General features: G+C 44.1%; 1 protein-coding gene across 2 annotated transcripts in view; it reads left to right on the top strand.

Annotated features, from left to right (window-relative positions):
• The window catches only part of PRKCA (protein kinase C alpha), a 376168-nt gene that overhangs the window by 149782 nt on the left and 208950 nt on the right, over positions 1-17436 (top strand). For both annotated transcript variants that reach the window (XM_033089264.1, XM_033089266.1), the window contains exon 3: positions 3850-3932. In XM_033089264.1, coding sequence (XP_032945155.1) covers positions 3850-3932 — 83 coding nt within the window. The remainder of the gene's footprint in view (positions 1-3849; positions 3933-17436) is intronic.

Raw genomic sequence — 17436 nt, 5'->3', positions numbered from 1 at the left:
TGGTGCCATCCATCTCCAGGTCAACCCAATGCACTCATTCTCTTGTTCTATTGAGCCAGTCTTTTCATCATTCAGCTACACTAGCAAGACTTCTCAAATGTTTGCATCATATTGTCTTACAAAATACGCATTACCCAATTTAGTTGGGAACTTGAAACGGAAGGTCAAAGCCAGCCATCAGTGATTTTGGAATCTCTGGCCCTTGCTCTGTTTTCTGGGACTGTCCTTCCCAGGCAAACACGGGAGTCAGTGCTGAGCTCCTCATCTCACTGGAGGTGGGGATGAGGGCAGCGGAGGGCTAACCCAGCTTTTCCTCCTTAATCAGTCACCCAGGCAGGGCACGTTCTGTTTCTTCTTCCTTTGAAGAGTATCCGTTCTGCATCTTAGTTCTTTGCAGATACGCTCATAGGGTTTTTATCATTCAGCTAACTTGTGTATGAGTTATGGAAACACATGACCCTTCTCTCCACGTCTTGTTGAGTGTATCCAGGCACTTCTAACTCTGAGACTTTCATGTAAGGTAGGGGACTGCTAAGGCAGGTGAGGAGAAAGTATTTTGGGGTGGGTGTGGCCTTTTGCTGCCTTGTAAATTATACTGAGCAATGAGGTCCTGGTTCATAGGGTAAAATTGGATATGAGATTTTTTTCTGAGGCATATAATAAAAATACTTCGGGAGACATAATTGCATTGGTGGGTAAATGGGAATAGAACGGACAGATACAAAAACAAACTATCCATCCAGAGAGACTTGATAAATGTGGGTTTTCTTAATAAATGTAAAGATGGATTTAAAAAAAGAGATGAAAGACCCCACATGTTTGAACAGTATTAAGTAGGGAATCAGAATGTTTACTTTCCCTTCAAAACAACATAAACTCTGATGAGACAATAACGCTCTTGTGACCCTTTCCTGTTAGCAATTTATCCTTCTAATTCCAGTGAATGAAAGATGCCTGTGCCTGGGGAGAGGGCGCAGATGAGATTAATTTGTGCCATCACAGCGCTGCTTTATTATTCACCCGTAGAGAGTGTTGCAATGGAGATGCTTTTAGCAGAAACACGGTGGGAAGGCCGGAGCTGAGTGCTGCCTTTTGCAGTTTTTGGTGCTGCCCGGGGTGGGGACAGAGTCCCAGAGAGTAGTTTCCAGGCTCTCGGCCTCACGTGGAAAGGTGCTGGCTTGGGTAGTAGATGGCCGTCAGCTGTGGCTGGGTGGCCATCAGCTGTGGCTGGTTAGCCATTGGCCACTAATAGAATGGCCGTGGCTACTCTAGGGGGTTGGTTGGTTAGCAGAGAAGCGGACTGCGGGTTGCAGCTAGCAAGTGCAGTTAGCAAGTGGATTGTGGATTGCGGATCGTGTGGATCCTACTTCCTGTGTCTCGCTCAGCCGCCAGCGAGACTGGGGTGTAGGAAGACCCCTCGTTGGGGTAGTGGCAAATATTTGCTTTTGTGCCTCGACCAGCCTCCATCAAGAATATAGTGGTGTGACTCCACTATCTATGGCTCCGTTGTTGTTCCTTTTTAGCCTCGCCATATTCTTATGTCCACCCGCCAAGAGTGGGACCAGAGACCCTGCATGACACGGGGCAGCCTGGGGACTCTTTTCTCTGTGACTTCCTGCTCCTGTACCGACTGCACAGTGGGCAGGCCTGGCAGGCAGCAAGCTAGAACTCCTCGCTCAGGGCATCTCTGCTTCTAAGGGGAGGTTCTTTAATAGACCTTCAGTTGTCACATTCCTATGGGTGATTCCCTCACCTGTCCAGCTCTGCCTGCTCAGTGCCAAACCTGCATTGTCTATTTAAAAAGATGTGCTTTTACAGTGACACCGTATTATGACCACCTTAAAATGAAACTATTTAAACAAATACCAATCGTCCCTTATCCTACTTCCCTGACATAGCATACCCACATCTTCGTCCTCAGGGCTTCATGTATATTTATATATATGCTTAGCATGTGCCCATTTTCCTGTCACCTGTGTGCAAAATCTTGGTACCTACTCTTTTATTGTCTCTGCTCCTGTCAATGGACATGGCATGGTGGAAAGAAGGGGTGCTATGGAGTCAAGCAAATCTTAGTATGAATGCTCTCTCCGCTACGTACCGGTAGTACTGTGTTTCCCCGAAAATAAGACCTAACCGGAAAATAAGCCCTGGCATGATTTTTCAGGAGGACATGCCCTGGACATAAGCCCTAATATGTCTTTTGGAGCAAAAGTTAATATAAGACCTGGTTTTACTTTCGGGGGAAAACGGTAGGATAGTGACCTTAAGCAAGACCCTAGGTTGCCTGTTGGTTTATCCATCTGTCCTTTCCTTCCATAAACCATAGATATTTATTAAGTATTGTTAGGATTCAATTATATAATGCGTGTGAAAGGACCCATCATAATGACACATATCAGGATGCTCAGTAAATGGTTTCTGTAGTCAGTTGGCAAGTTCCGTCATTTTCTGCAATTTCTCTGGCAGCTATTACTTGCGTTTCTTAGCAGACTGGACGATGAGGGGCAATTACTTTCATTCCTAGACTATACGAGAGGCTTCTAATTGGCCCAGATTTATTCCATTAAATCCTTCCTGTCATGACTATTTGCCCCCTTAGAGCTCTGCTTTTGTTTGTGTTACTTGTGTTCAAACATTTCCATGGCTGCCAAGCTTATCAGAATATTCAGGATGTCATACTGGCCACTCAAGGCCATCTGAATACTCCCTCAGTACGAGGCTCAGTGCTTGGTCTCTTGGCATCTCAGCTCTCAGCAAACCTGCCATCCTCTCCCACCCACAGAGATGACTGGCCCTCTGCGATTGGCCTGGTCCACTGACACGTGTGCAGGGAGTTACAGTATCATTGGTGGGAGAAGAAAAGAGTACATGAGCCAAGAATCCAGAAGTTCTAGCCTCCCTTCTGTAGAGAAGGAAGACTTAGATCTTACCCTGTATTTCTGGTGATATATTGCTTTTTAGCATGTTATTATTCAACAAAGAACAATATAATACGTTATGCCCTTTGGAGCTAGACTTCAAGCTTTTGAGGAAGGACTGACTATATCACTTTTTTTTTTTGTATCCTCCATGTTTTTGTATCCATAAAAATCTCTTAGGGGATTACTTATTAGTATCTGTAACTAACAATTCTTTTATTGATTCATCTTTAGGACTACATCTCAAAACCTTGTTGAGCTGGAAAATATATGCTGTGTAGTGAATTTGGGTAGATTTGCAGAGACTCTCCCAATCCATAGCAGCTTCAATGGCAAGCAGGCAGAAACAAGAAGGTGTGAGGGTGGCCCCCAAGCTTTCTTCATTTCAAAGGGCTGTTTTCTGCAGGCTGGGTTTTTATCTTAATGAGTTTCTCAAGTTCATAATTTATCTGAGAAAGTTGTGCAACCCACATTTATGGATACCCATATATTGTTTGTAGTCTTTATAGTTATATGCTTTATAAACTCTTTATAGTTTATTTCACCCACAAGGTATGACGTTTATGAACACTTATATGAGCGTGTGCATGCTGATAGAGGACAGTGCAAAGTACTTTCAATTTTGATTCCTCGTTTATACCTTAACAATCTCTGGCCCTCTCTCCCTCAACTTTAGAGACTAGGAATTACAATTTAGGTCTTCTTGGGCCCTGTCAGTGCTGGCATTTTATGATTCCGTTATCTATGAGTCTAATTAATACCAAATGTTGCCGAGTCTCAAATGAAATGCCTTCTGATTGCTGTTTACAAGACTCTCTCTGTAGTGAAATTAAATTGACTTCTTACAGTACGTAGCCCTGTTTGGAAAACAAAGCTTGTATATTACATCTAGACTATTCTAATTTCAATTTTCTTTTCTCTCCACCAGTTTGCTGTTTTGTGGTTCACAAGAGGTGCCATGAATTTGTTACTTTTTCTTGTCCGGGTGCAGATAAGGGACCCGACACTGATGTAAGTAGTCTGGAAACTATTGTTGGATGTTAATGCGTGTTTCTGAGTTCAATTTTTTTTAATGCCTGTACAACTATTGTTTGTGCCCGTACTATTAATGGGAGGACTTATCAATTAGTCTCGTATAACTTTGACTTGTACTGATGAACAGATCTGTAGTCCTTTTGAGCCCTGGCAGGACCACTTAAGGGTCGGCAGAGAATTTCTTATCAGCTGGTCCACTTGTATCTCCCACTCTGGGCGACCACGTGGACTAAATCCACCAAATGTATAGGAATAGCTTTTATAAACACAATGCGATTTGTTCCTGAAAATGCTGACAAACTTCACAGTGAACGTAAATCACCTTTCAGTTTCTTTCTAACGGTTTATTAACTAATAGGTCCGTCCTTGCTTTTGTCCAATGTAACAAACTACCTCTAGTTTGTTTCCTGAGATCCTTGTGGCCATTTCATTATGGATTATGAATGCTACTGTTGATTTGAATAATTTAGCATCTGTTTCACTGAGCATATGATCTCTGAAGCTGCCCATGTGTGAACATGTAATTTTGCTTATTTGTCTTCTAATTCTGCCTGTCCCTGTGATGAAGCATCTCTGTTGCAGCGCTCGTGTGCCGAAAAATGGGATCAGCAAAGGAGAGGGAGTCGGGTGGCATGGGAAGTACCGATATCTAAAATGTATTGGGCGGAAAGAAACCAGGGCTGTTACATGGAAAGTCATATTCTAACTGCAAAAAAAAAAAGAAGAAAAATCATGGGGGAGGCCTGAAGAGTAGGCATTTCTATTCTGAATTGCTTTCCGGATCACTGTAGTCACTAATACTTAAATTAGGTGCTTCAAGGGATTCCTACCTTCGGCACTGAGCCCGTCAGGAAACTTGGATTTCACGGAGGCTTTCGCAGTGTAGGCGGGGCTGCATTCTGCCCTTGTCAGGAGAGATGGGTGTGTTCATAAGCAGCTCTGAACGATTCAGCTTTGTGTTGTTTTAACACATGTGACGAAGGAACTCACCGTTGGAGTCTTGGTGTGTGGGAACATGCCGCGTTTCGGTTGAGATGCTGGTGGAAGCAGCTAGGATGGATGCCCCGTCTCTGAGCCACCTCCGTCCTGCAAAGACTCACAGAACGTGGGAACCAGAGGGGACCGCAGAGATAACCTAATTTTAGATCCTCGTGGACCAGGACGCCCAGTCCACGAGAGCTGAGTGACTTGCCTGTGTACAGAACAACTTCTGAGGGGCATCCACCCCACCCTTTCCATAGTCCCCTTCTTTCTGGAATGTTGTCTCCGTTTTGGGCATTTTAGAGATTCTAAAAAACGTGCAAATGAAGAGCACCAGCTTTTTCTGAGAGTTGAGTGAAGCATCATGTGGTGATCCCATCACCTCCTTGTTCATCATTCTCAACCTCATCTTCTGTGTTAGCTTTCTCATTTCGGCCCCACCGAGAACGAGGGGAGGGAAAGTGCAAGCAGGCTGCAGGAGTGTCCGCAGTTTTTGCCTGACCCTTCTTTTCCTTCCTCCTTCCAGCTCTTCATTCCTTTAGTTAAATACTCTTTATTGAGTACTTAATATGGGGGACGGTGGACGTTAAAATACCTCTAATTAAAGTCAGATACAGGTGTTCTGGGTGTGTTTTCCTAAGGGTCCTACTGTAGGTAGTCAGAAGGCTTCCCCAAGGAAATGGCATTTAAAGCAAGCTCTAAGAATATGTAGTAGATATGTAAACAGGAGTGTGTGTGTGTGTGTGTGCGTGCGTGCACACGTGCGCGTGCAGAAGGAGCCCTGTAGAAGACTGTTTCAGACAAAGGCACGATCATGCGGGAAAGCCTTGGTGGGGGAGAGGTTCAGTGCATCAGAGAACCCAAGCAGGCTGGGGGTCACAGTCCTGGTTAAGCATTTGAACACAGTCTTAGGAACAGCGGAGACCCAGAGAAAGGTTTTAAACTAGGAATGATGGGATTCTATTTGCATCATGTGAAGGTTGCTCTGGTTGCCTTATAGAAAATGATCTGGGTTGGAAGTGACTTACTGAATGGGTGGAGTTGGGGAAATATCAAAGGACAGAGAACCAGCAGCACCTGGTCTCCAAGGCAAGAAGATGGGAGCTTGGAGTAGGTGGAGGGCATGGGGACACACAGAGTGAACTCATTCAAGGTATGGGGGGGCGGTGAAAAGGGAGAAGGGACTCAAAGGTATGGTGGTTACAAAGGAGCCACAGGGATGTGAAGAACAGCACAGGAAGTATAGTCAGTGATACGGTAATAACCGTGTAGTGTCAGATTGCTAACTGACTTATTGGGGCTCTCACTTTGTGAGGTATATAAATGTCTAATCACTGTGTTGTATACCTGACACTGATATGTTATTGTATGTCACCTATAATTGAAAAATAAAACAATTATTTAAAAAAATACATTAAGGAGCCAAACCTGCATTGGCCGTTGGGGGACCAGGGAGTTGGAGATGCTGAGAAAGACTTTCAGGTTTCTGGCCCAAACACAGGAGTGGTTGGAGGTGCCTTAAGGCTTTGGGGACTCTGGAGAGAGAGGGTATTTGCGAGCACGGGGTCCGGTCTGGCAGATCAAGGGTTTGGTTTGGGGCATGTTCTGTTTGAGAAGTCTGACATTGGGTATGAATGTAGGAGTGGAAGTTAGAAGATAAAGCTTGCTATGTGTATGTATGTATATATGTATGTATGTATGTATTTTTAATTGTTAGAAGTGGCTCATCTCGCCTAGACAGGACATAGAGTGAGGAGAAGAGAGACTAAGGCCCGGAAGAGAACTCTGAGGAGCTGCAGCAAGTGGGATGGGAGAGGAAGGCCGGAGAGGTAGGCAAACCAGGAGAGCTGATGCTCACATACGATTTCCCAGAGGGGCTGTCGGCCAACATTCTGATCCTGTCTGGACTTTGTTACGAATTCGCTGTAAGCTTTTGATTTTACACGTAGATAGGTCAGATACATCCCAGTTTGCACCAGAACGCCTTGATGACCTGTGAAAGTCTTGCTTTACGCCTGCTATAGAACAATTAATGCCTGTTAATTTTTTTAGCAACCTCTTTCACCTCACTCAGAAGTTTTATCCTGTTTGGATGATTATTATGCGGTCCCCTTACTCATAGAGCCTGGAGCCCAGCAGGAAGCTTTAGCGAAGGTCTGTCTTCTTGGTGTGAAATGTAACGGGAGGCACACCTGTGAGCTGGTGTCAGCGGAGTTCTGTTCCTACTCGTTTTGTGTTGATTTGCTGTAGGTACTGAGCCTCACATTTTAATATCCTTGAAAGTAAAGATGATAAGACATGAATCTTTTTCTTTTTTTAACATGAAAAGAAAAGAAGTACACGAGATATTTAAACAATGCAAAGAATCAGTGTGTTCTGACTGTCTGATTTCAAAGGGTTGTATGTTCGCTTCCAAGGAGAAAATTTAGGTCGCTGGCCTTAAGAGGCCTTGTGATTAGGCTTTCTAAGTGGCCGCAGCAGGAGAAGTGCCTTCTGGCTGTGTGCAGGATGATTGTATTTATTATACAAATCTGCAAGATGAACCGTCCCAGGGCGGTAGCTGGGAAAGCAGGAAGGTTTCAGGACACAGAGCTGAGCTGAGATGGGAGGAATTTTCTTGTTTTATCCTTTTTTAAAAAAAGGTAAGTGTAAAGTCACAGAACGATAGAGCAGGCAGGGGAGTTCAGGGAACGAGACTGAGGCCTGGTTATGCCGTCAGTGAAGCACATAGGTGTCATCATTGAAAGTTCCGTTCAGATATTTAGAAAAGTGCTAAAGGGCATGAGAAAGACCAATGAAGAGAGTGGAAGGACCAGGGAAAATGAAATATACTTTAACAGAAAAAACTACCCCAAGTATTTTTTTCCCCTGAAAATGTAAAATTTATAAATGACGTTTTTTGTTTTTTCGTTTTTATACCACGGTGAATGCTCAAGACCCAGAGTTCCTATGAGTCTTTCTAATGCCCTCACTGAGCTCAGCAGACCTCATGTATTTGCAGATAGGAAGGACAAAGCTTGCGAAATCCATAGAAACTGTACCTGCTCTGCCATCTCCCAGATAAAAGGAAAGGAAAAGTACTGGGAAGTAAAGAGGCACGACCCAGCTTACAGTAATCAGATGGGAACAGAGTTAAAATTCTTTTGAGCAGAGATAATCTTCAAGACTCAAGGAATGGTCCTGTTGAAAGGATGCAGAAGTGAGGGCGCCCGAGAGGAGGAAGGGCTCTGGATTCAGTGGAACGACCCCCTGAAAATCAGGCCAGTTTCTCAGCCCACCCGCACCCCCTCCAGCTGAGCCGTGTTCTGTTGCCAGGCACTCCCTACCAGCATGTCTAGAGATGAAAGCCAGGATTTCTGAGACTTTTAAGTGTAACCCTGTGCACACCCAGTAGACAAGGGCAATGAAAGACTTGTAAAGAACCCGGCATTGAAGTTAACTCCTTCACTGCTGCTGGGAATCTCTGGAGCCAGGACTCACAAGCCAGAACGAAGGGAGGGTGGCTGCCCCGGTACCTGGCTCCGCACAAGCGGGTCTGTCCCCGCTTGGTGCCAGAAAGGCACTTCCTTGGAGTTGGTGCACAGTTTGTGTTTCCAGGTAGGTGGCCTCAGCACCCCTGCCCCACATCCAAGATTTGACAAGATGACAAAGAAATACAACAAAAGTGGTCCACGTTTAGAAGTGGTTCTTCTCCCCCATCCCCCCCCCAATTAAGACCTGAACTAGGACAGGGCCAAGCTTGGCTTTGGGGAGGGGGGGTTGCTCTTTGAAAGTGCGGTTATTTGTGGTGGTTTTCTCTTCCCTGCTCTGACCATGGCGGGGTGAGGAGGGAGACTGGGGGAGGACTAGTGGGGGTTCTAGGGGCCAGCTGTCTCTCAGACTTCTTCCCTCCACTATTTAAAATGTCAGCTCACCAGCCTCTTTGTCCTTTAGTCCGAACCCTTCCCTGTTCTTAGAATAATCTCCATTCACCTTAAATTATGTCTGTTCACGAAGCCCAGGCTGCTAGGGGGAAAACAGGGTACTCGGGCCCTTCCAGGGTGTATGTGTGTGTGCATATATTATTAGCACATTAAATCCTTTTCTTCCATACTTTTTCTCTGTGCACCTTAAGTGAGAAAATCTGCAAAGTGGCCCTCTCAGAGACTCATACCAATCTTAGGCTTGCTTGTAAAGCCCTAATGTACACACACACACACACACAAACACACACACTCACACCCATCCCTACCTTTCATTTTGTCAAGTTGTAGGAGAGAAGAAGTTCTTATGTGATATGTATAAAGTGACACAGTTGCTAAACAACTGCCGTGTTTCCCCAAAAATAAGACCTAGCCAGACCATCAGCTCTAATGCGTCTTTTGGAGCAAAAATTAATATAAGACCTAGTCTTATTTTAATATACTATGAGGCTGGGTATAATATAATATAATATGTAATATAATATAATATGATATAATACCAGGTTTTATATAAGACTGGGTCTTATATTAATTTTTGCTCCAAAAGACGCATTCGAGCTGATGGTCCGACTAGGTCTTATTTTTGGGGAAACATGGTATTGAAACATTATCTTCGGAACATTTACCTTGTGCATTGGGTACGTGGACATTTGGGAAAGTGAAAGGGGAAGGGAGTGATCTTTAAAAGGCTTGATGCACCTGAGTGATCTTCCCTTGCATTTTTGTTCTTTTTCTGTTTGCCTTGCCCGTTTTCACCAGTACGCCTGGCCTGTCTGGGGAAAAACTATTCAGGGAGGATTTTGCACTTGTTTCATCTGAGCCATTCAATTGAGCAGGATTCAGGTGATTTAGAAATGACTTCCTAGGTCATCTGTGTACCTCACTGGGACACAGCCAGCGTCTACACAAGCAGTGTCTGTCACAAGTTAGCTGGTGCCTACCAGGTGAAGGGTACAAACGAAGGAATTAACCGGATAAAAGGCAAGGAAGCTTGCTTTTGACCTGGTCCATCTTCAGATCTGTGAAGATCATAAAACTGAGCCATTTGAAGAAGCCGAGAGCTTTGACTAGAGACACTTAGAACCAAAAATGGAACCTATTGCACAAATGGCTACAAAGCAAAAGCAATATCTGGTGTGAAGCTGGACTCTGGGGGGCTGCATGTCCAGAAAGCAAAATTGCTTTCTTTTCTTGATGACAATCTTGAGAATTCTCTGTTCTTAAGCTCCCTTTGGTGTCTTAGAAACTGATAAAAAAAAAAAAAAACCTGCTAAATTGTTTAAAATTCAACATTTCAAAGCTTCATTTATAACAAAACTCAAAACATTTAAAACACATCTAGAAATAAATTAGCTCATCTCCTATGTTCTCAAAAGTGTGCTTTTACTTTTAATATGGAAATAAGACAATTTTGTGAGCAAACCCACTTATACCCAAAAAGGTTTTTGTATTCCTGAACCGACAAAGTAAAGAGCAATTTGTAAAAGGTGCAGGTGCTAAAAAATGATGTTGGAAATTCAGAGGGAGAACAAGAGTCCTGGGGTCGGGCCGGAATACCGTCCAGCCAGGTCACTGAAAACATTTTAGACCCTGCTTTTCTTCCTTCCTTCCTTTTTCTTTCATTCCTTTTTATTTTTAAATGTGGAGGTTGAATTTAGTGGTCTTTAAAGTTGTTTTCAGCCCTAAATTCCACTCCATCACCAAGTATTTATTGAGGGCTTCGTACTGTGAAGACATGAGGATGGTGCCGGTCCTGCCCTCCCAATACGGTCTCTGAAATCACAAGGATGAGCCAAGCATGCAAATAATCACACTGTTAGACTGCATGTGGGAGCTACATACGTGGGGAAGAAATAAAATGCTACTCAGTGGGGGTGGGGTGGGAGAGAGAGAACATCTAATGGAAGAATCCAGGAAGGCTTCCTGAAGGTAATGACATTTTAAGATGGATTGCAGTTCTTTTCCAACTTTTCTTTTACAAACAAGTAGACCAGTATTTTCATGTTTCTCCTGCTGGCTTAAGAGAGTTGCATCTCTTGCCAAATGCTGCTATCCGGTGGCGCATAAACTCAGGTGACGTGTGTTTGCAAGAGGCCCTGTAAAACGAACAGCCGCAAGAGAAACCGCAGTGTTCTGAACGTCTGGGTGGGCTCCCCGCTCAGTACACCTCTGGGGAAGCCCTTGCCAGGCCCTGAAACTGGCCCTGCACTCGCCCACAGGCACCTCCTCACGTGCTGTGCTGCCCCAGGAACCCTTAACAAGAAGTTATTTTAGGGAAACAAGCCCAACAAAAAGCTCGCGAACTAATTCTGCTCCTCAGTGGGTGGACGCTTTTATGTACCAGATTCACAGTAACAGAAGCATTTCCTACAAGGGAAGGGACTCCTGCTACGTTTGCACCAAATTAATTTAGCTGGGAATTAAAAATAACCTCAGAGACTTGCGCCCTCATCTGCAGTTCTGATGAACTACAGGAGACAGCTGAGCGGTGAACCATCCGTTCTCTCCACCTACCAAGTTTTGACACACAGGAGTGTGTGTCACCGTGAAATGACAGAGCACCTCTTATTTTAACCAGTGCACCAAATGCCTATTTTCAAGGAACCCCAGGGGGGCTTTTCCACTTAATCCACTGGTTTAAGTCGCCACTGCTCCAAAACCTTTGGAACTCCATTCTTAAATGGTTTTGAAGGCCAGTAGCACATTCTTTTCAAAATCTCCATTCTTGGCAAATTGTCAGCCTTTGAGAATGTGGTGAGATAGTTTGGGGAAGCAGTCAATATCCGGTGGAGCCCAGTCTGAAAAAGGGGTGTGATGAAGGTGGATAGTACTGTTTTGGGTCCACAAGGAGGTAAGAGAATAAGGTAGAAAGAGTGATTTTCTTGTGAAAGTTACTTGTATAAACTGTGACATCAGTTTTGAAAGAGACTTTAGTGTGTGAAGCATGGAGCACACGTAGGAATCGTTGTATAGTCTCTCAGGGGCACTTTTAGTTAATACCTGTGTTAAATTTTTTTTTAATTGTCGCGATGCTTAATGATTATGCCTACACAGTGAATTTTTCATGGGAAGATCATGCGTCCTTTCCCTTTGAAAAGCAAGAGCCCAGCACACGGCCTGGCACAGAAAGGGTGCTCGAAAAATATTTGTTGAACCAAAGAGAATGAGTGGATGATGACTGATTTGATGACCAGTTGTATTTATCAGGTCTTCAGTTACTTGAATCCTTCTAGCTACACGTGGAACTATTCCTGAATTTCCCCAGCATGTAGGAACAGATGTTTCATTAGCATTATTATGGCATCTGGCGAGAGTTGAGGGAGCCCCAATTGATGGGCTCTCCTCCTTTTCACAGTAACCGTTTCAAACCATTGCCTTCACACTTTGGAGTCTGGTTTGAAAAATGGTGGACCTGGGCAATAGCTTTTGACTGGTTGGGATCAAACATTGGTGTGATGGTTTCCTTATTTATTGTGGCTGACCCCTTCCAGTGACTTAGTAATATCAGATGGTTCATGGTGTAAAATCAATCAGATTAACCTGTACCTGAGAACGGTTGCTGGAAATGCTGTCTGGGGAACCTGCCACTGGAGCTCAAATCTTTGGAAGTCCGGAGCTCAACCTTCTGCCCCACAAGTCACAGCGTCTTTATGATATTATCTGACGTATACTTGGCATCTCTTATGCCTGGTGCTTATCTTGCATTTATTCATTATGTGTTATTAAATGTTTCTTGAGCATTTATTATGTGCCAGGTGCTGTGAGATGTAAAAGTTAAAAACAAAAACAACAACAACAAAAAACATGTTTCTTGTCTTCAAACAGCTTATCCTTAGTGGGAAGTCATCCACATGCATAAACGTTATTTATTCGGATAGTTACTTCAGTGGGTAACATACATAAATGCACTAGGCGTATAGTAGGAGTGTTCCCATTGTACAAATGTGAAAATCAAGGCTCAGGGCTGGTTAAGTGACTTGCTGGGGGCCAGTAGTAAATGTTGCATTAAGCTTTCAAACAGGTCTCTCCACCTCCAAACCTGTTCTCTTTCCTGGGTACCATGTGAGTGATGAGCAAAGCCAACGTGAGGGCCAGGTTTTCCGCATGTGCAGTCTCTATTTTTGTGGACCGAGTCTGGGGTCAGTGTGGCTAGGAGAAATCTGAAAACGGCAAGAGAAATTTGAAATGAAAAATTCCTAAAATATTCACAGTAAAAGCATTCACAAGCAAGCCTAGGAATGCATACTAGTTTAGACTAGAGCGTGCAGGGCTGATGGGGCCAGGGGAGAGCCCGGAACAGTTTGGACACTTGGGTTCTCCTCAAGAAGGTGGAAGGTAGGACTTCCCAGGACACTGGGTTTCTGGAAAGATGTGTTTCAAGTGGCTTCACCTAAAGCTAAAAGCTGGCCCAGATAGCTTTTTGGCTCATGCCAGAGGCTTATTCCTGGATTTTAGTGAGTCACTTTTTTATAACATGAAGTAGAAGTCTCATTCAATTTGCTGGTCCTGGTCTGTTTTCTGTTCCTGCTGCTTAATGAATTTCTAGCAGGAGTCTTCAGGAAGAGACTGAACAAAAAGAAGTACATTTCCTACGGGCTCGGAGAAGGAGGAAGAAGTAGTGGGGATTTTCTAGCTGGCGTTATCACTGTGATGCTTATTTATCTACAGTGAGACCAAGAGCCAGAAACAATCCTAACACTCAAATGAACCCACTTATTAAGAGTTCTGTGTATGCCTTCAATTGTGGACAAGAGAAATGAAGCAAATGGGAGAGTACCTTCTCTGACAGCTGTTTACGTTGCTGTTCCAGAGGCTGTGAGCAAACAACCATAGAGTCTGGTACTAGCAAGAGACGGGATGGACAGTGGGAAGGTCAATTATTCTAATCATTTGGTTTATTCATTCACCATTGCTACTTTTATAATCCAACATATACCCCAAACACTTATTTTGAGACTGATATACCAAAAGGAAAAGCCGGGTTTTAAGAAGGATGTTGCTGTCATGATAATTGTCACATTGCCATTAGGATGCTATTTGCCCGATGACATCCGTGGTGTGGAAAGAGTGCTCAAGTTCTTCATGCCAAGGCTGTCATGACTGAGATGCGTGTCACTGTCCTATTTTTCCTCACCCTTGGCCATTCCTACATTCTCCTCCATTCCCCACGCCAATGAATGCTGGCCCCTGCCATCCTGATCTACACTGGAATAACAGCAGTTTATCATCTCTACACGATCTCCCAAGCCAGAAGCCTCGGGATTGACTTGGCCGTCTCCGTCTCTTCTGTCTGCCACTCCTAAGCGGTCCCTGAGTGCTGTGGATCCTGCCCCTGTCTTTCTCCATCTTCAGAGCCCCACGTTAGTGAGGCTTTATCACATCCTATGACTTGGTCTTATTGAGTCGAGACTGTTTCTTCTTCGTATTGCTACCCGAGGACTCCGTTGTTAGATATATAATATTTCTATGATCCTACTACTCTCCTGCTTAACATTTCCCAAGGGTTTCTACGGGGTCCCACAAGGTGACCCCACTGGGTTCGCTGGGGCTGTTGGCCAGGGTGCCTTGGAGGGTAGCGCAGGTTTCTTACGTGGTGGTCTTGTTTTCCAAGAGGGCAAGTCTCAGTTTACATGCACTTAACTAGCTTTTACTAGTATCATGTTTCCTGATGTCCCATTGGCCAAAGCAGAAGTCACATGGGTGAGTCCAGAGTCCCTGTGAAGATGGATTAGTCAGGGTTCTCCGGAGAAAGAGAACCCCTAGGTTATGTGTGTTTGTGTATTTATCACACAGACATTATAAGGCATTGGCTTGTACGACCACGGAGGCTGGCAAGTCCCAAGATCTGTAGGCTGAGTCAGCAAGCTGGAGACCCAGGAGAGCCGGTGGTGTGGTTATGGTCTGAAGGCCAGCAGGCTCGAGACACGAGAAAAGCCAGTGTTTCAGGTGGAGTCCAAAGGCAGAAAAAGCTCATGTCCCAGTTCCAAGGCCATCAGGCAGAGAGAATTCTCGGTGGTTCAGTGGAGGTGTGGGGGCCCGAGGGGAGGCTTTCTTTTCTAGTTAGGCTTTCATTAGTGAGAGCCGTCGTCTTTGCTCAGTGTACTGATTTACACGTTAATCTCACCCAAAAACATCCTCAGAGAAACAACCAGAATAATGTTTGGCCAGAAATCTGAGCACCCTGTGGTGCGGGCAGGTGGACACACAGCACTGATCGCCCCAGAGGGGGGTTCACACAGGGTGTGGCCTGGCAGGTGAGCCACTCGGGCCACGAGTGCAGCAGTTTGCCACAGGAAGACGCATTTGGGTCATGTTGTAATATATTCTTCCCCCAAATCTCACTCATCTCTATCTCAATGCCTAGTATGACTTCTGACTTAAAGTTGGTGATCGTTAATGTTTGTTGAAAGAGTGAGAGAAATCGCTGACCCCAAAATAGATTGTGTGTAGTTTCCTCGGTTTGAGTAAAATATCTGTAAAATGTTTCATGAGATTCTGTCCGAATCAATACCAGCCATTTCCTGATTGTACGTTAGTCTTTAGGACATGAATTTTCTTCTTTAAAAACAAAAGTTTTTTTCTTCTTCTTCTTGAGGGGCTCTTCAGTGTTTGAAGACGTTTAAGTCTAACAACAGTATGCCAGATGCACAGTGCTTGCTAACTGTGTGACCAGTTTTCACTTGGTGAACATTTTTTGCTTACTTGTTGCTGGGGGAAAAAATCCAACCTATTCAAAGGAAATGCTTGTTTGGTCAACTGCACAGTTTGGAATTCATATTCCTTGAAGTAATTGCTAATTCTACAGTTAATCTGGAGAGGATTATAACAAATTGCAATGCAAGAGGAAGAGAGATGACAGAGAGAGCTAAGGATACTAGCCGAGGAGTCAGTAGTCTTTGCTTTCTTTCCAGTTTGACCACTTCTTTTCTAGGTGCATGTCTATTGTATGCCTAACTGTGCCAGGATAAATAATCTATGCAAAATTCCTGTCTATTCAAAACTCAGTCTGTTCATGCTCATGAGAAATTTATATTGTTATGAGATAGCTGTATGAAAGACTAGATTTTGAAATGCACGGATTATAAACTGTTTTATAACAGGCAAGGTTTTGTTTTTTGTGGGTTTTTTTTTGTCATGTCATAATACCTTTCAGAAGCCAGTTTGCATGTTGTTTGCTCTCTGCGATTTGCAACTCCCTAACCTGTCCCTCCACTTCTCTCTTTCAAGGCAGGAAGCTTTGTAGCGTTAACATGGGTTCGGAGTGTTTAAAGCAGGAGAGTTTCATACTTGGTAATGATATTCTCTGTGGAGGAGGGTGATTTTAGGTTTCTAGATATTTAGCTGTATCATGACTCATTTGTTCTTAAACAGGTCGTTCTCCCATTACTAAAATTAACCACAAAAGACCAGGGGAGCTCGAAAAAGAAGAGGAGTTCACACAGCAGGTCTTAAAATTAGCAAGGCAGGGCTCCTGTCTTTAGCATTTGCTAAGTTTGACTGATGCGCCAACATCAAGGTAATTCACTATAGTCACGTTTTTCATTACAAATCTGTAACTTAGAGTCATTTAGTGTACAGCACTAGGAGGGGGAAGAAAAATGGTAAGTTGGAAATTTAAAAAGATGTTGCACACGTCAGTGAAACAGACCTTCTCTGCAAGTCCACGCGCCCACTGTTGGTTTGGAGATATGTGTTTGGGTTAGGTCATATTCTCACGTAGTGAACTTCTGTGTTCCTTCAGGAGCCACACAACGGGAGAGTCCAGCAAAATAACCTCTTGAAACACACAGCATGCTGGGTAGCCCCCTGACGTGCTCCCCGGTTCTGTTCTGGTCTCCCCCAGTCTGCCTTCTACACAGCACTCAAATCATTGCATTGCTCCGTCTAAACCCTTCAGGGGCTTTCCGTGACCACTAGAATAAAAGACGGGCTCCTTACCTTGGTCAACAAGACCCGTCGTGATTGTGATCTGCTCTTGTCCTCTCACTGACCAGATTCTTCTGCTCGCCCCTCATTCCAGATGCTCATTCACCCCGCTCAAGTCTCTGCTCAGTTGATATCTTCTTAGAGAGGCCTCTTCTGATCACACCCTCCCTTCATTTTTATTAGTCTTTCTTCCTTCCCATACTTCCTGGGCCTTCTCACCCCCTGGAACCAAACTATTTATTTGTTACTTGATTGTTGTCTGTTTCTTCCACCAGCATGAAGCATCACGAGAGCAGGGACGTAGTCTAGCTCTTCTATTTAACCTAGAACTGGCACATAGTAAGTGCTCAATTAATATTTGTTGGCTGGATGAATGAATGCATATTACTTTCACAAGAGAGGTGAAAGATCTTATAGGTTTTGTTTGTTTGTTTCCTTCCAGTAATATGAAAGCAAATGTCCTAGTATCAATAGAGATTTTTCCTTTTCTATGATTATAATGTCATACCACGTAGTAATAAAATGGCCATGCCAGTTAAGCCTAAGGCCTACTACGTGATTGAATGTATCTTCCCCGGACCCCAGGAAAGTATGTTCTTTAATGTGGAGAA

The sequence above is a fragment of the Rhinolophus ferrumequinum genome, chromosome 21 (genome assembly GCF_004115265.2).
Source record: "Rhinolophus ferrumequinum isolate MPI-CBG mRhiFer1 chromosome 21, mRhiFer1_v1.p, whole genome shotgun sequence".
In the NCBI taxonomy this organism is placed as follows: Eukaryota; Metazoa; Chordata; class Mammalia; order Chiroptera; family Rhinolophidae; genus Rhinolophus; species Rhinolophus ferrumequinum.
Note: the sequence above shows the minus strand (reverse complement) of the source record. Positions and strands in the feature narration are given on the sequence as shown.